This window comes from Chanodichthys erythropterus, chromosome 13 (genome assembly GCF_024489055.1).
Source record: "Chanodichthys erythropterus isolate Z2021 chromosome 13, ASM2448905v1, whole genome shotgun sequence".
Taxonomy (NCBI): Eukaryota; Metazoa; Chordata; class Actinopteri; order Cypriniformes; family Xenocyprididae; genus Chanodichthys; species Chanodichthys erythropterus.
In genome coordinates, this window is record NC_090233.1 from 5,139,475 (window position 1) to 5,165,730 (window position 26,256).

At 36.2% G+C, this 26,256-nt stretch overlaps 1 protein-coding gene across 3 annotated transcripts; it reads left to right on the forward strand.

The window, feature by feature from the left end:
* The first annotated feature begins 181 nt into the window (after nucleotides 1-181).
* Nucleotides 182-23,406, forward strand: aatf (apoptosis antagonizing transcription factor). Of its 3 annotated transcripts, none has more exons than XM_067407914.1 (13): nucleotides 182-301; nucleotides 1,155-1,325; nucleotides 1,522-1,977; nucleotides 2,117-2,254; nucleotides 5,335-5,449; nucleotides 5,669-5,900; nucleotides 7,279-7,443; nucleotides 7,698-7,781; nucleotides 7,931-7,998; nucleotides 8,080-8,160; nucleotides 12,114-12,185; nucleotides 14,161-14,204; nucleotides 23,177-23,406. In XM_067407914.1, the coding sequence occupies exons 1-13, from the start codon at nucleotides 190-192 to the stop codon at nucleotides 23,224-23,226; spliced, it is 1,788 nt and encodes a 595-aa protein (XP_067264015.1). In that variant the 5' UTR covers nucleotides 182-189; the 3' UTR covers nucleotides 23,227-23,406. The 3 variants fall into 3 exon arrangements, with proteins under 3 accessions (XP_067264015.1, XP_067264014.1, XP_067264016.1); XM_067407913.1 differs by having other exon boundaries at nucleotides 1,519-1,977; nucleotides 23,177-23,404; XM_067407915.1 differs by lacking the exon at nucleotides 14,161-14,204 and having other exon boundaries at nucleotides 1,519-1,977; nucleotides 23,177-23,402.
* The last annotated feature ends 2,850 nt before the right edge of the window (nucleotides 23,407-26,256 follow it).

A 26,256-nucleotide genomic window follows, 5' to 3' on the forward strand; every position in this document is an offset into this window, starting at 1 on the left:
CACACCCATAGCTTTGATCATGGCAGGTTTACTTAGGACATAACAATGTGCAATATTAATTATTTACATTTAATGCTGTTAAAGTTTTTCACTGAGAAAAGACAATCGACTGTGTACTTAGCGTTTCAAACAAACACCAACCTATTTTGTATCTACGTCACAACTCCTCGGTCGCGCTCCGATGATGTCATGGTAGAAGCGCAGCGTGCTACAGACATGGCTGCTTCCATATCACAGCAGCTCGAGGATTTGTTAAATCCTTTACCAAAATTCGTGGATCCCGAGGACGACCCAGATGAAGGTATTATACATAAATATTATAACCATATTTTTAAATGTGCTGTAAGGCATTTTTAGCGCTATTATAAAGGCAAATCTCTCACCTTCATTGCTAGCACGATGTGACTGCATGCCTCAGTGTACTGACTCTGAGAACTGACTTTACTTAATACTTATTAAGATCACTGACTCATGACATTTAATGTAAGTTAGCAATAAATACGATATGTGTAATAATAACTATAACTAAATATTAAATAATACTCAATAAATAATTCTTTTTTTTTCTGTTTTAACTTATTTTAAGCTTCTATTAACACAGTGTACTATGTACATACAGTATATGTGTATCTTTTGTGCCGTGGTAGGACCCTGTCATTATTTAAAGTATCATGTAAATACTATGGTACAGTATATGATGATGATATGGTAACCATGGTATTACTATCAGATACTGTCTTTGTTACATGATACTACTACCACATTATTTATAAGACTAATGTATTATAAAAAGAATCTTATTACAACAGGACCTGTTGATAAGTACACTACAACACATGTGAAAGGCATATTTTATGCTATAGTCATTGTTATGGTTTAGTGATATAGTCAATATCTTTATCTTATGTGGTTTTATATATAACCGATGTATCACTCAAAGTCAAGTTTATTTCTAGAGCGCATTTGCAACAACAGAAGTTGACCAAAGTGCTGTATATCCAAAATCATAAAATAAATAACGACAAAGAGGCAAAAACAAAACATACAACTGTCAAATTGAATGAAGTGCTACAGAATACAAATGACTGTTAATATGATTATAATATAACTGTAATATAAAATAACTTCTAATACTTCATTTATGTGAACTACAGAGACGAAAGCCAAAGTCATAGAGAAGTTCGATGAAGGTGATGATGATGATGAAGAACTTTTATCTGGCCATCTGCGGAGGCGCTCCGTTGCCATTCTGGCTGATGGTGATCGTCGATATTCTGGCAAGGCAACATCCAGAAAAGATCTACAGAAAGAGTTGGATGGATCAGGTGAGGTGAAAATGTTTAAAACAAACAAACAAACAAACAAACAAAAACATCTGCTTGAACAAAAACAGAGATGTTTTGATGACCCTAAAGTGTTTACACTTGTTGGAAAAATCAACTAATGAATAACTTGCTTAAAGCTGTCTGTGCGTAATAAGCTGGGATTTAGAATCTAACATTATATGCAAATTTTCAGCAGATGAAGATGATGAAGATGATGATGATGATGATAAAGAAGAAGAAAATGAACTTCTGGACAAGTACCTGGAGTGCATCAAAGATGATGATAATGAGGAGGAGGAGGATGAGGATGAGGATGAGGACGGTGATGACAATGAGGAGGATGATGATGAAGTGGGTGACCATGATGATGATGATAATGATGAAGGTGATATCGAGGTGGATCTCAATGTAGACAATAGCTCACAGATGTCCAGCTTGGTCTCTAAAATGAAGGGCACAGACTTTATGAAACTCACAGAGGGCATGGATGATCTGGGAGACAGTGAGGAAGAAGAGGATTCAGCAGCCAGTGAAGGAGAGAGTGAGATAGGCTCTGAGGAAGATGAAGAGGAGGAGTCAGCCTTGAGGACCTTCTCTAAAGAGAAAGTTGATGAAGAGGTCGAAAAAGGGAAAGCAGTGAAAAATCAGCTCGGTATGGATGCTTAAGCACATTCACTTATGTGCTCTAAATGAAATGAATAGCAACAATACATAAAAATATCTTTTATAAGAAAATTAAAAAATACCAGAAAAATAGTAATTATTATTTTTTTTTTTTCAAATCTCTCCAGCTCTTTGGGACCTGATGCTTGAAAGGCGAATCAAAATGCAGAAAGCTCTTGTGACAGCCAATCAGCTTCCACAGCCACAAACATTCCCAGCGTTCAAGAGCAGGGGAGGAGCTGAATATGCTGAAGCTTTAAAAAATAGTAAGTGAATTGACTCCCATTTAATATTTTACCCATTTAACAGTAATATAAAATTATTATGTTTTTTTAATCACTCCTTAATCCTAACTGAACGTTGGTAGTTGCAAATGTGCATATGTCTGAAATTCCACATAACATGGGTAAGCTTCTAGCCACAACCTTTTCTTTCCTATTTTGATGCATTACCTATAGAAATGTAGTGTTTTAAAATCAGATCATGTCATGTATTAAAGGATTAGTTCACTTCAGAATTAAAATTTCCTGATAATTTACTCACCCCCAATGTCATCCAAGATGTTCATGTCTTTCTTCAGTCGAAAAGAAATTAAGGTTTTTGAGGAAAACATTCCAGGATTTTTCTCCATATAGTGTACTTCACTGGAGACCAATGGGTGGAAGGTCCAAATTTCAGTTTCAGTGCAGTTTCAAAGGGCTCTACACAATCCCAGTCAAGGACTAAGGGACTTATCTAGTAAAATGATTTTTTTCTAAAAAAAAAAAATAAAAATAAAAATTTATATGCTTTTTAACCACAAATGCTGGTCTTGCACAGCTCTGTGATGCACGTTCACGACCTAACGCATTACATAATCACATTGAAAAGGTTGACAAAAAAGGTAAAACAAAGATGTTGGATGATTTTAAAGTTGGAGGAGTAAATTAGATGGAGTTTTTCGCTCTACCTTTTTGAACCAGAATATACTGACTAACAACTTAGATGGAGGAGACTGCTGTGGTGACACAAGCCTATTAATTCTCCTGGCAGACAAAGATCAACTGAGACGTGTTGGTGCACATGTGTACTCCGAACTTCAAAATCAACCAACATTGTTGTTTTACCTTTTGTTTGTAAAGTGTGTCTTTGCACGTTCGCTTTGTAAATACTGGGTCGCACTACGTCACGTTACCTTTCCAACATGACTACGTGAGTAGTGAACTAATCCTTAAATACTTTACTTATAGTCGGCCTGAAACGGAAGTGATAGTCTTTTTCTTTCCTATTGTGACATATATCCAAGTGAAACGGCTTCTCAAACAAGATAAAATGCAATCTGTGAGTGACCGGTTGCTGAACGAGTAGACATAGTCCCTCCCTTGGCTAGTAAACATTAGGGGTGTAAATCGGACAGTTCACCGCGATTCGATACAATATCAATTCTCATAGCCAGCGATTCGATATTTTCCGATACCTCAAAAAGTTCTGCGATACGATTCGATCAATATTTCGATATTTTGAGCCTATTTTACACAAGCAGTTACATTTTTATTAACTCACAACTGCAACCAAAATGTATAACAAACAAATGTCAAAATTTCACATCCTGAACCCTGATTGGGACATCCTCAAATAAAAAAATTCACACAGTAATCTAATGACAGCTTATGACATGACAACAGTCAAGAAAGTATTTTAGTTTTGAGCTAAAATGTGTAATGTCAAAAAACTGATAAACAAGGAATACATACACACACACACACACACATAATTAAAAGACATTTCTTTTAAATGTATAGCGCAGGTTTTTAATGAAGCAACAACATATTATAGGTAGGACAAAACAAGACGGGCTATTAATATTCTTTCACTGTGCAAATTTATTATAAAGGCTCTAATAAAGCGCGGCACAAAGCACTTGCGTGCATCCCGTGTGCAGAATGATGCGCTTGAAGCAACACAGAGTCACAGTTTATTGACCATATTCTTTCAGTGACAGTTCCATAAACTGTCCCGAGTGTCTTTCACAAGTTCTGAAAGGTAGTTTAAATGAGAATGAGAATTTCAAATAAATGCTTGTCTTTTGAACATTCTATTCATCAAAGAATCTTGAAAAATTGTATCACGGTTTCCACATACATAAAGCAGCATGACTGTTTTCAAACATTACTAATAACAAATATAATGCTTGGTGAGCATAAGAGACTAAAAAAATCTTACTGACCCTAAATCTTTAAAAGGTAGTTTGATTGTGTTCTCCTAAAAGATGGCTAACAGACATGAACAAAAGGCATGCAACTCATTACAATTCTCCCATCCTGTGTCTATTTTTGAGTCCACATCGAGGGAATTATTAGAGTTATTATAGGGAGTTAAATTTCTGCCTTTATCGTCATTTAAACCTGACATATTCTGTGCTGTCAACTAATATCCCCTAAGGAAGCACTGCCCTAACATCACTTGTGGTTTCATCTGGCTCTGAGCAATTAATACATTTGTGCAATGTGCACCTTCTTTCTCAAGCAGATCTGGGTGCTTAGAGAGACTACCTGCTCCTCATTTGCATATTTATTGCATTGGTCCTTTAGTCAGCGAATGATTGATGTGGGACCGTCCTCCTGAATTTTGAACAGCACGTTGCTTTGGGGTGGAAGGAGAGGGTGCTGTGCATGCATACTTTTGATTAGCTGTAAAGATGACACAATCTGTGCAACCCCACCCCCCACACCAGTCCTTTTATTTATTTGCTCTTATTATGTAAAATAAATTGTAGCATAGGCTTCAGGGTTTGTTTCACGTATTGTTGATGCAGGAATAGAAGTTGGCATGTTTTCTTCAAAAGATTTTAAAACGATTCACTTGGTTGGGTTATTGCTTGTTAGGGTTTTGTTTGGTTCTGTTCTGTTTTTTTTTTTTTTTTTTTTCCCACTTTTTTGGTTTTTGGTTTGGTTTGATTTTTTTTTTGTACTTTCCAGGTAAAACTTGTTCTTCCAATATTAGTCTATGGAATTTTTAAATTGAAGTAAAAAAAGAAAATTGCAATCTGATTGCTTAAAGTGATTTCATACCTCTTCTCAAGCACAAACTTCTAGTTGTTTCTGACAGTATTTTAAAATCGAAAAATGGCATGCTTCACCTTTAAGCTTGTTTTCTATGCCATGGAATCAGTGTCTTGTTTGATGGCTTTTGTGCCTTGGGTTATAGAATTAATTTCTTCATGTGTTCTGATGTTTTTAATTAGTGTAGTGCAGAAATGACTAAGATCAGAGGTGGTGAGTTGTAATGACTCTGCATTTACAGAAGTGCGCTGAACTGATGTTGTGGTCGACGTGCTGTATGATAAGCTCGTATCTGTGTGTGGTAGGTCATAAAGCCCTGAAGGCTCTACAGAGGTCTCTGCTGGAACTCCAAGATCTGCTGCTCTACCAAAACCCTGAAACCAGAGCTATTTCTCAGGGCAAGACCTGGGGAGCCAGAAGGTACCAAATTCTGCTTTTTAAAATATATTAGAAAATGTTGACAGAATGTTCATTTTTGGGTGAATTTTTCCACTTGTGGAATGATTCCATGTTTTATTAACAAACCAAATTAACAAACCATAATTTTTTTGTGATGTCAATCATCTATTCCAAAATTTTTGAAAATCTCAGGTTACTATTTTTTGCTTGCTTCTTACATGACTTCTTTTTCACACATAGCAATCCTAAAAATGATGAAGAGATTAACAGTGAGGATGATATGGAAAATGGAGATGATGGCCAAGAGGAAGAACAGGAAGCAGTTAGGAAAGGACCCCCCAAACGAAAACTGGAAATGGCGGAGTATCCCAACTTTATGGCCAAACGCTTTGCTGATTTTCTGCCTTACCGTGATGCCACCTTGCAGAAATGGTATGACAAGACGCGGCTCACAACAGGCAAGAGCAATAAGGTAAAAAATATATATATAAAATTAGCAGGAGCACCTGTAACCTTAATGGGGTCATGTCATGGATTTTTTTATATTTTCATTTTAGTATACTCCTTGAAGTTCACTTTTTTTTTCTTTTTTTTTACAAAAAAATATATATGCGGAAAAAATATTATTTTCAACCTTCATTGTGACCATCTGTCTGAAACGATCCGTTTTTAAGTGCCGACTCCTTTTTAAAGGGATAGTTCACCCAAAAATGAAAATGATGTAATCATTTACTCACCATCAAGTAGTTCCAAACCTGTAAAAATTCTTTTTGTTGAACACAAAGGAAGATATTTTGAAGAAATCTGAGGGAATGATGACATAATTTTCATTTTTTGGTGAACTATCCCTTTAAGGCTTGACGGTAAATGGCCACTGTTATGATTGGTTTGGAAAAAGTATCAACGCTCGCTCGCTATTGCACGTGAGGAAGTGTTTTGAAAAAAGTATCCATGTAAAATCCTCATTTACAGACAAAGAATTATGAAATAATTTACGTACAGTTTGTGATGGAGCTGCTGTCAGATCCAATACAGTTGGCTGCTTTATCTTTCAACAAAAGTCTTTTTGAGAACTTTCATTACAACGTGCCTTGTTTACAAAACAATCTGCAGTCAAATGCTCCGAACAAACATGTATTCCTCTGGTGTTATACAGGACACCATTTAAAAAAAAAACATGCAATTTTTTCCATTGCTAGAATCCTTCTAAAGTCTGTAAAGTACGGAAGAGGATTAGGGGCAAGCAATAATAAAAAAATAAAACCATCTCGAGATTAAAGTTGTTAAATTTCGAGAAAAAAGTTGAAATAAAATGTTGAGAATAAACTCATTAAATTACGAGAAAAAACTCGTTAAATTTTGAGAAAAAGGTTTAGATAAAATGTTGAGAATAAAGTCATTAAATTACGAGAAAAAAGTCGTTAAATTATGAGAACAAATTCGTAATTTAACGAATTTGTTCTCGTAATTTAACTTTTTTCTCATAATTTAATGAGTTTATTCTCAACATTTTATCTCAATTTTTTTCTCAAAATTTAACTAAATTTTTCTCATAATTTAACGAATTTGTTCTTGTAATTTAACAACTTTTTTCTCGTAATTTAATGACTTCATTCTCAACATTTTATCTCGACTTTTTTCTCGAAATTTAACGAGAAACCTTTTTTTTTCCTAAAATTATTAGGTCATAACTGCATTTATAATAAATATAGAAGGAGTGTGTTGTTTAATATAGTTTTAGATTGAATATAATGTCACACAATAGGACACTGCTATCTCTTCTTGATGTGTCAAATGTTTGTATATCTTCACTAGTAATTTACAACGTCTTTGTCTTTTCCATCACACAGGGTTTTGGGGCTTTTGACAGGAACATCTTGACACAGGTGGAGCAGGTTTTAATGGACAAAGAGAGGCTGCTGAGACGTACACAGATGCGAAGGTCTGAATACAGAGTTCTGGGGAAGCCGGAGCCCATCATGCCTGAAAAAGACAGCAGTGTCACAGAGGGAGAGGTAAGACACGGTTCTGATTTTAGAGGGATGATTCTCTGTAATTGAATCAACTGCTCTGTAGATTAGCTATAGCATTAAGAGTTAAACCTCTTTAAGTTAGTCATGCCAGCCAGATCAGTAGGTGACCAAGAGTTTTTATATTTCTGTTAATGTAAATGTATTTGGAGTAACGCAATAATGTTGAAAACCACCTTTGAAAGTAATATTCTCCATCGTGCTAGAAGACTGACCGAGCTCACTCTCTGTTGTTTCAGGCAGCTGAATTGGCAGTGAAAGCTAATGTGCACCTCAAAGATATGGACGAGGAGATTTTTGATGATGATGACTTTTATCACCAGGTAAGAAAAGAGACAGGATGAATTATTATTATGATGCAGTATATTTGTTAACAACAAGGACATTGATGATAAGTAGCTATAAAGAGATTGTAGACACACCGAGGTGATGTCAGGGTTTTACGTCAGGAAACTCTCTCTCTTTTTCACAGCTACTTCGAGAGCTTATTGAGCGCAAAACAAGCGCGACAGACGCCAATGATCAAGTGGCCATGGGAAAGTGAGTGTGTGGGCATGTGTGTATATATGTGCCATGTTATGTGTGCATTTCACCATAATAACTCAACCTCTGATCTCACAGGCAGTGGCTTGCCATCCAGAAACTACGAAGTAAAATCAAGAAGAAGGTGGACACCAAAGCTAGCAAAGGCAGGAAGATCAGGTAAGCTGTTACACTTCTGAAAGACTCAAGATATGTGCTCAGAACTCAGTATATACGGGTGAATCTCACAAAGCCTGTCCATGACATATGCCCAAAAGTCAAAAGAAAAATTAAGAAATTGTATTTATTTACAATAGTCCTTTTTAGAGTCACATTGAGTCATTTTCCACCCAAATTCTCATTACTCTAATGGATATACACTACCATTCAAAAGTTTGGGATTGGCAAGATTTTTTGTTTTTAAAAGAAGTCTCTTATACTCGCCATAATAAAACATTATAAATGTCTTTACTGTCACTTTTGATCAATTTAATGCATCCTTGCTGAATAAGTTATTCTGTATTGTAAGTTACCAAAGCTTTCTATTTCAGATAAATGCTGTCTTTCTATTAATCAAAGAATATTGAAAATCCTGTTTTCAACATTGAGAATAATCAGAAATGTTTCTTTAGCATGCAAATCATTATATTTGAATGATTTCTGAAGGATCATGTGACACTGAAGACTGGAGTAATGATGCTGAAAATTCAGCTTTGCCATCACAGGAATACATTACATTTTAAATGTAAATATATTCAAATAGGAAATGGTTATTTTAAATTGTAATAATATTTCACAATATTACTGTTTATACTGCATTTTTGCTCAAATAAGTGCAGCCTTGGTTAGCATAAGAGACCTATTTTAAAAACAAACAAACTTTTGAATAGTAGTGTATATAAAGCTATCAAAAATTTTCATTAACTTAACTAAAAAAATGTATTTTATTTCAGCTAGTTGCCAAAGCAACATTTCCAATTTTCATTTGGTTCAAGTTGATGTACTATTTAAATAAAATTTAAATTTGTTCAGGCAGGATGATTCTCACTTATGTAAAATAGCATTTTCTTTTCATTTTGGGGTTAAAATAGTCTGTAGATATATACAAAATTCACTCATATAATACACCAAAAACAATTTCGCTGTTTTGGCTGGTCTAGCACAGCCATCACAGCTCTTTGATTCAGTGTTAGTTTAGTTTAGTTTTAGGGACGGGTCAGTAAATTGTTGAATCGCGAATCAAGAATCTCTCGAATTGATTCTGAGCTTATTTTTCAACAGCAGATGGCACTGCATGTGCTTCCAATTCCTTACACACACCACTTGAACCTTCTATAAAATAATCATTCATAAAATTCGAAAAGGTTAAAGCGAATTACAATGGCGTTTACAGTGGGCTGTTTACATTTATCTCGCGTCATAAAAGCATTGAGAGGTGTAAGTAGCCGATACGCACGAGCGTTGTCTTTATGAGTATTTGAGCGTGCAGTTAAACACTAGCTTAGAGTGCCACCTGCTGTTAAAAACTAGGCTCAGAATCACGATGCATTCGGAAAATTTCAGAATCGATCCACAAATCGATTTATTGTCCCAGCCCTATTAATTTTTAGCACAAAAACAAATTAAACTATTTGTAATTTTTTTTTTTGTCATTTTTAAAGGTGCCATTGAATTGAAAATTGAATTTACCTCGGCATAGTTGAATAACAAGAGTTCAGTACATGGAAATGACATACAGTGAGTCTCAAACACCATTGTTTCCTCCTTCTTATATAAATCTCATTTGTTTAAAAGACCTCCGAAGAACAGGTGAATCTCAACATAACACTGACTGTTACGTAACAGTCTGGGTGTACGCCCCCAATATTTGCATATGCCAGCCCATGTTCTCAACATTATGAAAGGCATTACACAAGGGCAGCCAGTATTAAGGTCTGGATGTGCACAGCTGAATCATCAGACTAGGTAAGCAAGCAAGAACAATAGCGAAAAATGGCAGATGGAGCAATAATAACTGACATGATCCATGATATCATGATATTTTTAGTGATATTTGTAAATTGTCTTTCTAAATGTTTCGTTAGCATGTTGCTAATGTACTGTTAAATGTGGTTAAAGTTACCATCGTTTATTACTGTATTCACGGAGACGAGAGCTGTCGCTATTTTCATTTTTAAACACTTGCAGTCTGTATAATTCATAAACACAACTTAATTCTTTATAAATCTCTCCAACAGTGTAGAATTAGCTGTTAGCCACGGAGCACTATCAAACTCATTCAGAATCAAATGTAAACATCCAAATAAATACTATACTTACGCGATTAGACATGCTGCATGATGAACACTTTGTAAAGATCCATTTTGAGGGTTATATTAGCTGTGTGAACTGTGTTTATGCAATGATAGAGTCGAGTAGTGACGTGTCGTTCTTGAATAATTCGTTCATTTTGAACGAATCTTTAATGTGACTCGGGAAGAACGAGTCGCCTCGGGGGGTGATTCGTTCAGTCGCGCATGTGCAATATTCTACAGGTTCTGTACTGCTAGTAGTAGTTCACCTGATGATTCAATTGATTAGTTCATTTCATGAGTCTTTCGGGTTTTGAGTCGTTCCTTAATCACGTGACAGACCCATACGCTATGCTGTGTGACCCAAGCACATTATATTTATTAGTAAATAACGTTAACTCTCCAGTTTTGTTTGAGTTTGTGTTACAACTGTTAAAGCTGAAGTTATCATAACCTTGATGTTTTAAACTAACATTAATAATTCAAATTCAAAATGTTATTTGCTTTTAATTTATGTCATTATGTCCTTTTTGAGCAATCGTCTTATACATATATTAGACCAAAATGTCAAGTCTGCCTAGTAAAAGCAATTATTATAACAGCAAACTCAAAATTGGAGTAAAAATGAACAAACTAGGCTATAAATACTTTGTATTGTAGGCTTGGATTATTATATTATTATATAGCCTAGTGTTTATTTACAGATAAAAAAAGACAGTCAAAAAGATAAATTAATCAATATTTTATTTATAACAGGGCTTTATTTATTTATAATAACACACCACAGATCCTCAAGAAACAGTAACAAAAACAGTGACAGAAATGTCAGAAAAAGCGTATGGGTCTGTCACGTGATTAAGGAACGACTCAAAAACCCGAAAGACTCATGAAATGAACTAATCAATTCTCTTACCGGCTCAGACTGCATTGGTTTAGCATGGGACTGCCTGTCACGTCATTAAGGAATGACTTAAACCCGAAGACTTGTCAGACAAGAGGTGAGGTGAGCTTAATCAGCTTGTCATAAACTGAAGACCCAGGTAAAGAATGAATTAATCATTTCTGAATCTTATAGCATTGTAGTTTTGTATTGTTTGTAGTGGGATCAACGTTTGCATAAGTAGTAGATGTGTTGGGGAAGTAACACGTAACATTTTAATTACATTTTGCTAAAATGAACGAAATGACTCGAAAAAAGATTTGTTTATTTTGTTGAAAGAGACTCAAAAGTCTGAGTCTGTAAAATGATCCGAACTTCCCATCACTAGAGTCGAGAGCTCTGGGGGGGCAGAGAGCGTGAGCAATTAAAGGGGCAGCAGCGCTGAATCGGCGCATTTCTAATTATGCCCCAAAATAGGCAGTTAAAAAAATTTATTTAAAAAAAGTCTATGGCATTTTGAGCTGAAACTTCACAGACACATTCAGGGGACACCTTAGACTTATATTACATCTTGTTCAATGGCACATTTAACTAAAAATAAAATGAGAACAGAAATAAAAACGAATTAAATATATAAAGAACTTAAGATCTCAGTGATGCCAAAATAACTGCTTTTATTTTTACTATCTTACAAAACTATTTTTGTGGCAGCAAATCATATGATGTTATTTGGTAGCTTAATTCAGTTACAGAGAGATGATATTACAGGAATGTGATGGGTTGTTTCTGTTGACTAAGCAGCAGATATCATCTCTTATCGCACATCTCCTTTAATTGCATGTTTGTCATGTAAATGAGTTCAGAATCACTCAGGCTGTGTGTGTTCACAATGAAACATCACAATTCAATTTACTCAAGACTGTTTGTGTTTATACTTGTCATTCTTTCATACTTCTCGCCAGGTTTCACATTCACAGTAAGCTGATGAATTTCATGGCTCCTATGGACAACAGCAGCATGAGTGATGAAGCCCGGTGAGTGATGTCTCATGTCTGATTTTCTTTCTGCTGGAAAATCATATTCATATGATGTATACAGTTGTTTAACAGCACAGTTAACACAAGAATGAAAATGCTGTCATCATTTACATCGTTTATACTGTGGAACCTGAGATGTTTAGCAGAAAATCCCAGCTGCTAATATAAACAGGCAAAGTAAAAAAGGACAAAGAAGCACAGAAAAGCAGTTTACATGACGTCTGAAGCCATAAGATGGCTTTATGTGAGGAACAGACTGAAACTGTCTTTATACAGTAGCAACAATTTGTTTGGAAAAACATGAGGGCAAATAAATGAAGACAGACCTTTCTTTTTTTTAGTGAACTGTTCTTTTAACTGCCAAAGCATCCATGGCATATGATTTAAGTGGGCTTTTTGTATACTAGTCTGTGTTTTTACCCTTACTGTGTTACAGTGCTGTAAGGACACCAGCAGGGAGTTGTAGTGCTGTGTTTGTCTGTGTGCGCATGCGTTTAATTAATGGTTGAGTTGTGTGTTTCTCTGTCCTGTCAGCCAACAGTAATCCTCCTCAAACAGAGAACAGGCTAATCAAACACACTCTGGAGATATGCAAATACACAAACACTCACACATTTCAAAGATTTCACTTTTAATCCCCCTTCTCATATTTTTGTTTTCCCATGCTTCAACAAAGACAGTTGTACATATCAGGTGTTTTGTAGCTCCATTTCTTTTTTCATTGGCACATGATTGATGAAAATTGTTCAATATTAAACAACATATACATGCTCTACTGTTCTTTTTATAATGTTTTTATAATTTTATAATTATATAATTTATAATGTTACAAAATAATATAAATAAATAAATATAAATGCTGCTCTTTTGAAATTTTTATTCATTAAAAGATCCCAGAAAAATATATATCAGTTTCCACAACAATAAAAACAAATAAATAAAATAAAAGTTAAAATAATAAAAAAAAAATTGTAAAAGATAATTGTGCCCTTTTTTTATTATCTCATGATTCTGACTTTTTCAACTGTGAGTAATAAAGTCAGAATTGTGAGACAAGTTTTTTCCTCTGTATTCTGACTTTTCTCACAGTTCTGACTTCTTTTTTTTCCCAAATTGTGAGATATAAACTCACATTTGCGAGTTCTAAAGTCCAAATTCTGAGGGGAAAAAAATCCTGACTTTATAAACACACAATTGTGAGTTTTAAAGTCAGAATTGTGAGAAACTCTCAATTCGGAGGAAAAAAAGTCAAAAAAGCGAGATGTTAACTCACAACTGTGAGTAGAAAAGTCAGAATTATGAAAGTCGCAATTACCTTTTATTTTTTTATTGAGTGGTGGAAACTAGTGTTGTCACGATACCAAAATTTTTGACTTCGATACGATACCCAACTTAAATATCACGATACCGATACTTAAACAATACTATGGCAGAAACCTAAAACAACAGAAAAAGTAAATAAATAAGATATGCCAGAACTTTCAGTGTGCAGGCTAATAAATCTGGATTTGAGCTAGATTTAATGTCATTTTTAATGTTTATTATTTTCATGCTCAAAATTGTAAATTATTTGTGTTATGCTTTTTTTTTTATACATTTAGGTGTTTGACAGTAAGATTATTGTAAAAATGATATTACTGTAAATAATTAGAGCAATGTTATTAAAGCATAAATTGGATTAAAATAACTGTATAAACCCTTCACATATTTATGTATTTTTAAATAAATTTTATTTTTGCAACTAGATATCACTTATTAAACTCAAGACTCAATAATACACCTCTTTTCGGTGGTCTGCTTGCACAGTAAAATAAATAAATAACACTCATTTAATGTTTGAGAGCATAAACATAATGCTGGTATCACATTCACTAACCTGTCGCTCTTTAAATTCTTTGTACAAATCGGGATGTTTATCGGCAAGATGATTTTGACTCCCTTCACTTGCGTTGTTTTGTATCATCTTTTGCAGTCGGACTTTGTGGTGTCCGTGGGCTTGCCCTGGCTGTCGGCAATGTAAGCAAAATAATGCCATATTTTGCTTCGTGCATCTGCTTTCTCAACAATTTGTGGACGTTCTGCAAGAGCACTTGTATATGTAACCATACCTCTCGTTTCGTCACCATAAATACGGAAGAGGATTAGGGCCAAGCAATAATAAAAAAATAAAACCATCTTGACATTAAAGTTGTTAAATTTCGAGAAAAAAGTCGAAATAAAATGTTGAGAATAAACTCGTTATATTACGAGAACAAATTCGTTAAATTACAAATTTGTTCTCATAATTTAACGACTTTTCTCGTAATTTAACGACTTTTTTTCTCATAATTTAACGAATTTGTTCTCATAATTTAATTACTTTATTCTCAACATTTTATCTTGACTTTTTTTCTCGAAATTGAATGACTTTTTTTCTCATAATTTAACGAATTTGTTCTCATAATCTAACGACTTTTTTCTCGTAATTTAATTACTTTATTCTCAACGTTTTATCTCGACTTTTTTCTCGTAATTTAACGAGTTTATTCTCAACATTTTATTTTGACTTTTTTCTCGAAATTTAACAACTTTAATCTCGATGGTTTTATTTTTTTTTATTGCTTGGCCCTAATCCTCTTCCGTGCTTGGTGCTTGAAATGGCACACAATATTCATTTTCTTTATACAAGAGTTTGACCATTCTGCTAAATAACTATGCTTGCATTCCTCGAAAGAGGATCGTACAGATTTGGAGCGACATGAAGGAGAGTAAATGTGAATTTTCCTTTTTGGGTGAACTACCTTAAAAATATATTGAAATCGTATACACCTAAAATAGGAAATCACAGTCTTACAAAATCAAGCCTTGAACACATGTGAATACACTGATCTTCTCTCTGTAGTCCTTCTGTTGTTTTCTTTTCCTCACACACTCACAGTAATTATTCCTGAGGAGGTTTTAAGGGATCCAGCATATGCTGTACTGCGTTTGGAGAGGTGTAGAGGAGAGAGATGGAGGATGTGGAGGTAGGATTAGAGAGGGGAGGATGGATTGATGAAGAAGTGAAGGTGATGGATAGACTTGGCCTGGTGATCACGGTCACAGTGCTGTTCTACTTGAGCACGTAGAGGACGAAAACATGAAGCACTCAAGGAGGTGACAGAAATGAATTGTGCTGAACTGTAATGCACACACACATCTTTAGGTGGACTAGGAAACAACACAGAACCTCTTGTGTCAAACTCTATTTGCATTGTAATGTGTGTGTATGCTGCTCAGGTGGTCATTTAAAAATATTGTCTTCACTAGAAGCGACAGACGTTAAGTTTGCGACGACTTCAAATTCTCTAAATTGGAAACGTGGAAGTTGCAAACCACCTCAGAATTGATTAACAATAGATGAATTAAATGTAATCTCAACTAGATTTTAGCCACAGTAATTTATGTAAGAATGCTTGATCAACATTTTCTTTTCTGCGTATACATATGGATATACATATAAATGGCACATAACAAAATTACTAAAACTTTCAAATTAAAATGAATACTGAAAATATAAAAATAAAAGCTAATTCAAAAGGGTAATGCATATTATTATAATAGTATATAAATTATACTAAAATAACACTGATTTATATATAATGGTATCGTTTGTTTGGGGTCTGTATGATTTTGAAGGAGGAAAAAGAATACTTTTATTAATACTTTTATTCACTAGGGATGTGTTAAAGGAACACTCCACTTTTTTTGAAAATAGGTTCATTTTCCAACTCCCCTAGAGTTAAACAGTTGAGTTTTACCGTTTTCGAATCCATTCAGCCGATCTCCGGTTCTGGCAGTACCACTTTTAGCATAGCTTAGCATAGTTCATTGAATCTGATTAGACCGTTAGCATCGTTTTTAAAAATGACCAAAGAGTTTTGATATTTTTCCTATTTAAAACTTGACTCTTCTGTAGTTAAATCGTGTACTAAGACCGACAGAAAATAAAAAGTTGTGATTTTCTAGGCTGATATGGCTAGGAACTATACTCTCATTCAGGCGTAATAATCAAGGAACTTTGCTGCCGTTCCTTGGCTGCAGCAGTGCAATGATTTTACGCAGCGCCCGTGAGACCCTGCTTGCACAGGGAACGTGCCTTGCAACCATGGAGACGTTTGTGAGAGATGCTGCGTAATATCATTGCGCCTGCTGCAGCCATGATACGGCAGCAAAGTTGCTTGATTATTACGCCGGAAAGAGAGTATAGTTCCTAGCCATATCAGCCTAGAAAATCGCAACTTTTCATTTTCTGTCGGTCTTAGTACACGATTTAACTACAGAAGAGTCAAGTTTTAAATAGGAAAAATATCAAAACTCTTTGGTCATTTTTAAGCGCGATGCTAACGGTCTAATCAGATTTTCATTGGAAAATGAGCCTATTTTCAAAAAAATTGGAGTGTTCCTTTAAATAGATCAAAAGTGACAGTAAAACATTTATAATGTTACAAAAAAAGTTCTATTTTAAATTAAATTTGTTTGAAATTTCTAATTAAAAAAAAATCCTGAAAAGAATGTACTGTATCGAATGTAATGTATAGTTTTCACACATGCAAAAATTATAATAGGAAATGTTTCTTGAGCACCAAAGTAGCATATTAGAATAATTTCTGAAGGATCATGTGACACTGAAGACTGGAGTAGTGATGCTGAAAATTCAGCTTTGATGTCACTGGAGCAAGTTACATTTTAAAATATATTAAAATAGAAAATAGGTTATTTAAATTATAATACTATTTTTACTGTATTTATGATCAAATAAATGCATCCTTGGTGAGCATAAGAGTCAAAAACATAAAAAAAAAAAAAAATCTTACTGACTCCTTAAAGTCCCTGTAAAGTCAATTCTGAGAATTCTTTCTAAACACTTTGTAATGTGTTTTAGCAATACATTTGTAACATTTATAAAGTGTGTGAATTGAGTAATGCTTAATTGTGAAGTTAGAGCGTTAAACAGTTTTTCACCAAGTCTCTGCTCAGGATTTTTTGGGCGGAGCTAAAACGGGGGTCTAATGACGCACATCGTCCCCCGAGCATAGCCCCTCCCCTAACACTATATAACTGTCGATGACGCACCGAGCGTGGCGCCGCCTCTACAGCGGTTCACTCGCTGTGTCTCGAGCCTATGGTCTCGAGTGTCATTACAGTCATACAGCCCTTTGTACATTTAGCTAGTAATGCCTTCGTCACGCAAATGCATATAACATGGTTGTTATAATATACAATACAGCTCGGTCTTCTTATTTCCTCCCGTCTCGCGGCACCATCATTTGTCGACTCGACAACAGTCCGGCAGTAGGCTACGTGCCCACCAATGAGTGTAAGTTACCGAGTTTGCGTATGTTATAATTAGTAGGTAGTCCACAGTAACTCTACTAAAATGTGCAACCCTCAAACGTGATTCTTTTGTTTATATGCATCAGTATGTTTGACTCATCAGACAAGTAAGTTGAGACGGCAGCTCTCGCGAGTGGGTGTGGTTTCAGCGCCGACAGCGGACACGCCCCTAGCGTTTGAGAGCAAAGAGCGCTGCCTATTTTTTCGAGATTTTGATAACTTATTTCATTTACTTGCAGATTTTTTTAATCATTCAAATTTGGCTGGGTGGTTAATAACACATTTTTCTGTGGTGTGAAAAGCTCAAAACACATACTTTGAAATGACTTTACAGGGACTTTAACTGGTTGTCATTAATTACTCACCCTCTTGTCGTTCCACACCCACAAAATGCAAATGAAAATCTTAATGATGAAATCTAAAGGCAGGAACACCAAGCCGACGGTTGGCCGTTGGGCAGTTTTTCTTCGTCAGCTGACTTAAGTTTTCTCAATGTGTTCCTCACTGTCGGTTGGTCGGCCATCTGATCATTCTGATTGGCTGTTCAGATACTGCCACCTGCTGGTACGGAATGGCATTTCATATCGCGCAGGCGCAGAACGGACGTGCTACTTGGCCGTCAGCTGTTTAGTGTTGGTTTAGTGTGTCAGGCCAACTTTGGACCCAAATGCTGCCGACGTAAGCCAACCCAGCAGTCTGCTTTCGTCGCCACTATTTCGTTGGCGTCGGCTTGGTGTGTTGTGGCCTTAAGACAGCTTTGCGACTACCACTTTGACGCTTCAAAAAGTTCATAATGCGGAATTTGAGCAGTTTAGTCCAAATTTTCTGAAGAGACACAATTGCTTTGTGATGAACAGATTTAATTTAATCTTTTATTCACATATAAACAAAAGCTCAACAGAACGTCTGACGTGTGAGAACAAACCTCTTGCGGCAGCTCAGATGTGCTGCGTAACACACGAGAATGAACCTCATTGGTTCTCGCACGTCAAGCAAACTTGCTTGAGCTTCTGTTTACCACAACTTATGTGTGCGTTGATGAATGTTTTATGTGAATAAAAGCCTAAATTTAAATATAAAGCGATCGTGTCTCTTCATAAAATTTTATATGGATTAGTTTTTCAATCTCTTTATGAACTTTTTGAAGTGATAGTTGCATAGCTGTCTATGGAGGGACAGACATCTCTTAAATTTCATCAAAAAGATCTTTCGAAGATGAACGAAAGTCTTACGGATTTGGAATGACATGAGGATGAGATTTTTATTTTTTTTTTGGGTGAACTAACCTTTTAAGCCAGGCTCAGACTACAGGAGTTTTAGGCTGATTTATTCCTGATTTACCAATCCTGACAATCTGAGAAAAAGTCTTGTCCAGGACTAGGACTGGGCGATATATCGCATGCGATTGTCACGCGCATTTCGTAAAGCCGGTTCCCTGATTACCGTTAAATCGCCATCACCTGCTTTCAAATGGAGCGGCATTTAATAGACAGAGCCGTAGATCACTGAAAAGCCACGCAATATCGCGTTCATTATCGAAGGCGATTCACCAGATTTCATAATTGCTTAGGGTTTAAAAACTCTGGCTTTACTGAACAGTAATGTGTGTGTATCGCTTTAAATTTACTATATTCATAAATTATTTTAAAAAATTAGTTTAAAACGTAATAATGCATAGCAAAGAGTGCATGCTGTATATCAGTGGTTCTCAAACTTTTTTCCCAGTGGGCCGCACAATGGTCCAAATGAAAGTCTCACGGTCCGCATATAATTTACATATGACGTCACCAATACAAACCAATCAGATTTAATGTTATCGTATTAGCAAATACTATTATTATACCTAGATGTTGCACACAATAAATAACAAATAAAAACTAACTTACTGACATTAACTTTACAATAATAATCAGTAATGCTCAATGAACACACAAACTGTATAAATCACTTTAAGTTGCTATTTAATTCTGTATGACTTTATGACTTTCTTCAACAGCATCGCAATAGTCACCAAAAAATCACATAAACACCTTAATAGGCAAATGTTACTCAGCTCTTTTTACAAACAACATTGAGCGCATTGTAATTACAATCTCTGACGATATCAAGCATTCTGTGATGTCGCAATCCCTCGCGCAGCATCGGATCCGCGCGCGCGCGCAGAGTTGGACTCATTCCAGCCGCGGGTGCGCTGATGCGGTTATTTTTACTGATTTAAAATACATCAAACAAACACATCGATTTCACAGTTCAGTCTTCTGAAATTGTAGGTTTTGCTTGTCAAGTAGCCTAGTTTACTACAGAGCAAACAGGAAGGCCGTCCATCTCACTCAACTGATTCTTCCATTCTTCTTACCTTCGATGCTGACTCTTCTTGTTTGCATTGTGTTCCTTCATTGTATGTTCCTCATTTTGTTTTTCTCCTCTAATAACAAATTTGACCATTTTTGACCAGGCTTAAATTTACTAAATTAATGGCTACTGTTTGAATTCTTCCTAAGCGCGCACTTGTGTTTGTTTCGTTAACTGAGCGATTGCGTCATTAGCCTACATTGCCTGATGTCTGAAAATAATAAATGCTCACCAAAATTATTTTATATGACAAATAAAGCATTATAGCTCATTTATATTTATTTAATTCACTTTAATTTAATTTTTAAAACAAAAATAAATTGTATGCTATAATTTTTTTAATTGTGATCGGCATATCGCGAGCCGCATTTACATTCGTGACGGGCCGCAGGTTGAGAACCACTGCTCCACACCCATTCAAACGCTTGCTGCAGTGAAGTGTAGCGTTGCGCGACTCGCGCCCAATTACACTCACTGGATGTCATGGCAACTGAATCATCGAGGAAAACTTTAAATATCTCGCCTTTCTCCAAAAAGACATAAAACACTAAACAAATGATTCTGGTATGCGTTTATCAAAGTAGGAAATCCAGACTTTTAATCCCTTAACACAATTACTGCTGTTGAAATAAGAAATTGAGGCGGGTCCGGATTGAATTCCCTCCGGGTCCGGATCCGGACCGGAGTCCGGACTTTGAGAAGTGCTGCTGTATATTCTGATAGTGGTCTATTTTTTTTTTTTTTTTTTTCGCAACATACTGATAACACTGACTGCTATCAGAGCCACAGATGACACAAACTGAAGCCTGACCTTTGCCAGCCACACACACGTATAGTAACACATGTGCTTGGTGGCTTCGTCTTATTTACATAACAATCGGTGAACTACAGTAATAATGATGTATGCCGATGGCATCAGAGAGTGACCGGTGACCTTTGCCGGAGAAGGATTCTAGGCGACCTTTTCCTCATGCAGCCAGATGCACTCAAACACACAAACACTTTCCCTAGCCTGCTTACACAATCCCTCTGCCATATCTTAACACCGGCTCTATAACACCGACATGCACCACTGGCCCCATGAATGTTAATGCTGACGTTGCAGGATGGGGAGTACACACACACACATATATACACACCCTCTCTCTCTCCCTCGCAGAAGGGCAAGCAAGCAGACATGCAGCATACAAATACTGCTGGGGCTTAAGAGATAATCACAATGCATTTGTCCCTGATGGGGTGATGGGAAGAGCCAGGGACTCTGGGTAGCATGAAGGTCCTAGGTAAACCTCATCAGCAGAGATGGGTCTCATCTTTCCCCTTTGATCCTGAGCATCTCTCCTCAGCTCTCTGCTTCTCCCAGGTTCTGTTTGGATCAGATTGTATGCATTGTGTGATGGCGGATACGTGCTGTAATCCTGAACGCTGGTGGTGCATTTCTAACAGGGATTTTGGATTAAGGATGGGCCTGTTAGCCTGGCCTCAGCCCTGCCCCTCTGGGACATTAGCACCTTAGTCTCAGGACCGTGCATGTGTGCTTTTGTCCTCTCTGCATTAAATAGGGCTACAGTTTATCTATTAGGATTTGTGGCCTTTAGTCATGGATGAACAGATTGAGTTCCTCATGCCACTTATATATATATATATATCTTCTCTTGTTTTATACCAGTTTTGTTTTCCAGTTTCACAATTGTTGCCATGAAACAAAAACAACCACAAACATGAGTACAAATTTACAGCTCAAATACACATTTTTTATGGTATAATTAATGTAAGTGACTTTGTTTCTTCAGTAGAACACAAATGATGATTTTTAACTCCAGCCGTTGCCGTCTGTCAGCCGTATAATGCGTGTCAATAGGAACTCCATCTATAAGAGTAAAAAAAAAAACCTGCACAGACAAATCCAAATTAAACCCTGCGGCTCATGACGACACACTGATGTCCTAAGACATGAAACGATCGGTTTGTGCAAGAAACCAAACAGTATTTAATTTTTACATCTAAAACACCACTATGTCCAACTGAGTTCAGCTATCTGGTTGGTGAAAAAAAAACGCGTTCTGAGGACGGAAGTGATGTCTCGCGCTTAGCTTCAATGAGTGTGAGACATCACTTCCATTGTCAGAGTGCGATCAGACCTTCAGGATGTAGAGGGCAGTTGGACATAGTGGTGTTTTAAAGGTAAAAAATTATATAAATACTGTTCGGTTTCTCACACAAACTGATCGTTTCGTGTCTTAGGACATCAATGTGTCGTCATGAGCCGCAGGGTTTAATTTGGATTTGTCTGTGCATGTTTTTTTGACTCTTATAGACGAAGTTCCCACTGTCAAGCATTATACGATCATAATTTGTGTTCTACTGAAGAAACAAAGTCACCTACATCTTGGATGCCCTGGGGGTAAGCAGATAAACATCAAATTTTCATTTTTGGGTGAACTATCCCTTTAACTTCCGCGCCATAGTACACAATGCCATGACGTTCTACACAGTGACATGACTTACTATGTGTTGTACGTCATGGCGATACTTGTCTTACACAAACGCACTGATTTGCTTCAGAAGGCATTTATTAACCCCCTGGATTCGTATGGATTATTTATTTATTTATTTTTTGTCTTCAGAATTTGGGCTATCATTCACTACCATTATAAACCTTGGAGGACTAAGGATATTTTTAAATATATCTCTGATTGTGTTTGTCTGAAAGAAGATAGTCATACACCTAGGATTGCTTGGCTGAGTAAATTATCGAATAATTTTATTTTTTGGGTGAACTACCCCTTTAATCCTCAACTAAATATCTTAACACAATTTTACTTCCATTGTAAGTGCCTCAACATAACCTTGGTCATTTTGTTTCTTTGTGGAACAAGTTAAAATTATTTTTATTGTAATCAACATTATGCCTCAAGTTTTATCAGTTGAGCTTTACTTTTATTGAACACTGAATATAACAATGAACATGGTATAGTGATGGAATCGTGTCAGATGGTGTAATATTTTTGTGAAAATGGATTATTTGATAAATGGAACATTCAAAATAACAGAATTGATTTGAAATAGACATGTTATTAACAGTATTAATTTTTTTTCTCACTTTTGATCAATTTAATGCGTCCTTTGTGAATAAAAGCATTAGTCCACAAAATGTTGTACTGTACTGTGATACTAGGTGTATGTATTTAAACGTGTTTAAAAATTTTACTTTTTAAAATGACATTATTTCCTTCTATTGTATTGAGAAATTCAACCTATCGTCTTCTTTTTGTGTTTAGGTCTGAGCTGTTTCGTTCCCTGTTTGCAAATGGTCCAGCACACTGACTGAAACATCTGTCTCAACATTCTTAAACCCCAGTGTGTGTGTATGTACTGCACTGTTCTCACACACTTCTGCAGGTGAAATCCTTCCAGGACCTCAGACTCAAACCACCTAGGTTTTTTTTTTCCCCCCCTGTAAATGAAACTAAACATCTTTTTATTTGTAAAATGACACATCTTAGTGCCTTTATATTAAAAATACCATTTTGTTAACAAATGTTTTTGTCAATATCTTCATTGATGCCTTAATTTTACACTCGGTACATGATATGGTAAAACTAATATGTACCTCTATTTTAATTTCCTTTCTGGAAGAATTCTGTAATGTTATCTGATTGGAGGTATCAGAGAAACCTAAATTATCCACCCCAAGCTTTCACTTCTGTGGCTGCCATAATTTTAATTGGGTATTGAATTGCTGTGTTTCAATTTGGCCTTTGTCATTGTTGGTAGGTAGTATGAGAATAGACTGTGGAACCCACACAGAGGGGACCAGATGAGAGAATGATTGCTGAATTGATAAATCAATGGAAGTGTGTTCCTGGATCCTTATGTCATTTGATTTCTCTTAAGACCAAAGAATAGCATGAACACAAGCACTGTTTTTGTTGTTAGAAACAGTCACCGATCCTTAAAGGGATACTCCACCGTTTTTTCATATTAAACTGTTATTCCCTTAACTAAGACGAGTTGATACATACCTCTCTCGTCTGTCTTGCGGTGAAACTTTGTTAGCACTTAGCTTAGCCCAGTTCATTCAATAGGGGCCAAGCAGAGAAGCTACCAAACACCTCCACGTTTTCGCTATTTAAATACAGTTACTCGAGTAGTGTAACTCGACCTAGGACGGTGACACAAAACAAAACGTTGCGCTTTTCTAAGCGTGTAAAATGGATAACTATATTGTATGGCGGAATACCACAGCAAGTGCTCGGGAGCACTTTGACTTGGCGCAGTAATATCTTCACCCCGCTCCCTCTCCTGTAAATGTCACGTTGGACCGGGTGTGTCTCATACGTTCTGAAAAGTGAAGCCACGGGCTCTTTGATCGCCCCCTGGAGGCTGGATGCAGTACAGGTCATAAACCCCGCCCTCTCAATGCAGTCGAATGAGACTTCAGTGAAAACTTAAAAATAAATTCTGCTTCAAATAAAACTTTATGAAAAATGGTTTTGGTCATTTAAGGTAGTTGTTATCACACTGATATATATTCAATTGTTCGTTTTTGTGATGATTTAGATTTTAGCTAGCAATTTGATGCTATAAAAACGGGGCGTGTCGTCATGATTCGAACTTGATTGACAGCTCAGCTTGTCTGAGGACTGTCGGAGCTTCGAGGGGAGATTGAAGATGTATTAGCTAACTGTTAATTTTCGATTTCTTTGTTATTTAACACCAACAAAATGAGTTGTTCAGCAGTAAACTGTACTAACCGACCTACAGGATCTGACGGATCACTGAACCTTTTTCTGTAACATTAAATATGGGTGTTATAAGCTAATTAATAAATGTTATTAGTTAAGATAACACACCTAATGTTAACAATGTCGGGAAAAAGCAGGTGATCGTTATCTGGCAGTTACTTATTATTTTTATGGGTATAAAAATAATAATTAGCAGGACAAAACTAATGATAGCTTACTCTAATTACAGCAATCGGTCTCCTGTAACATTAGTTGAACTTGATTTAAAATGGCAGGACCGTTTCTGACGATTTAGAGTTGTTTCTAGTGGCATATTATATTGATTTTATCTACTGAATTTGCTGTTTTAAAAGTATTATTGCTCTAGAAATAGAATAGCCTATTATTTTATAGGTAGAATTTTAAATTGTATATAATTTTTATAGTCTATTTAAAATACATGAATGATGACGCAGTCGTCTGGGCGGAAGTTTGATATCGCGACTCCGCCTCCGGCTCCACTGACGGTTCCTTCTGCGCATGCCCAGGCTCCAAACTTACGTATTGCGTAACATGTCAGCGCCCATTCGGTCGGCCATTTTGGCTTCAGTTCATTACAATGGAAGGAAGCGACGTCGCGTCGTCCATCTTTTTTTACAGTCTATGCGTTGGACGGAAATAAGAGGGAGGAGGAGAGAAAGCGGGGGCCGGTGAGAGGACTTTTCACGAGTGAAGATATTATTGCGCCAAGTCAAAGTGCTCCAGAGCACTTGCTATGGTATTCCGCCATACAATAGTTATCCATTTAACACGCTTAGAAAAGCGCAACGTTTTGTTGTGTCACCGTCCTAGGTCGAGTTATACTACTCGAGTAACTGTATTTAAATAGGGAAAACATGGAGGTGTTTGGTAGCTTCTCTGCTTGGCCCTGAACTGGGCTAAGCTAAGTGCTAATAAAGTTTCGCCGCGAGAAAGAGGGATTTAGAGCACGCACTGAGACAAGAGAGGTATGTATCAACTCGTCTTCGTTAAGGGAATAACAGTTAAATAAGAAAAAACGGTGGAGTATCCCTTTAAGGATTTCATCTGAGGCCACGCTCATTTGCATACTTTTTAGTGTGTAATTTTCACCCCCTCTGATCCTTAGAATTTAACGTTCTGTTTTTGTTGTATATTTGACATCTACACAACTCATTAATAGCAAACATTTTGTTTGTAAAATGAGCAACAATGCCTATTTCCCACATTACATTGACAAGTTGCCAAAATAATTAGATTTAAAATGTAACAAACTGGGGAACCCAAACTTTCAGAGTGTTTCAACTCTCATCAACAAACCACTGGCATACTTCAGGGTTCGATGCTTGGCCCTTTTGTTTTCACACACATCACAGACTTGTCGTTCAAGCACATGGACTTCCCTGCTAAGCAAGTGACAAACAGCTCTATTTACCATGCTCTCAGCTTGTCTAGTAGGCATCTTGGGCTGGATAAAAGCTCCACTTCAACCAGAAACAGTAAATGTTTGGAAAAAACAGTATGTACAATATAACTGAAAATCCTGTTTTCCATGGTATGAGTCCCTGTGCAATCAATCAAGAAAGAGCCTGTACAGAACATGTAAGATAATTTGA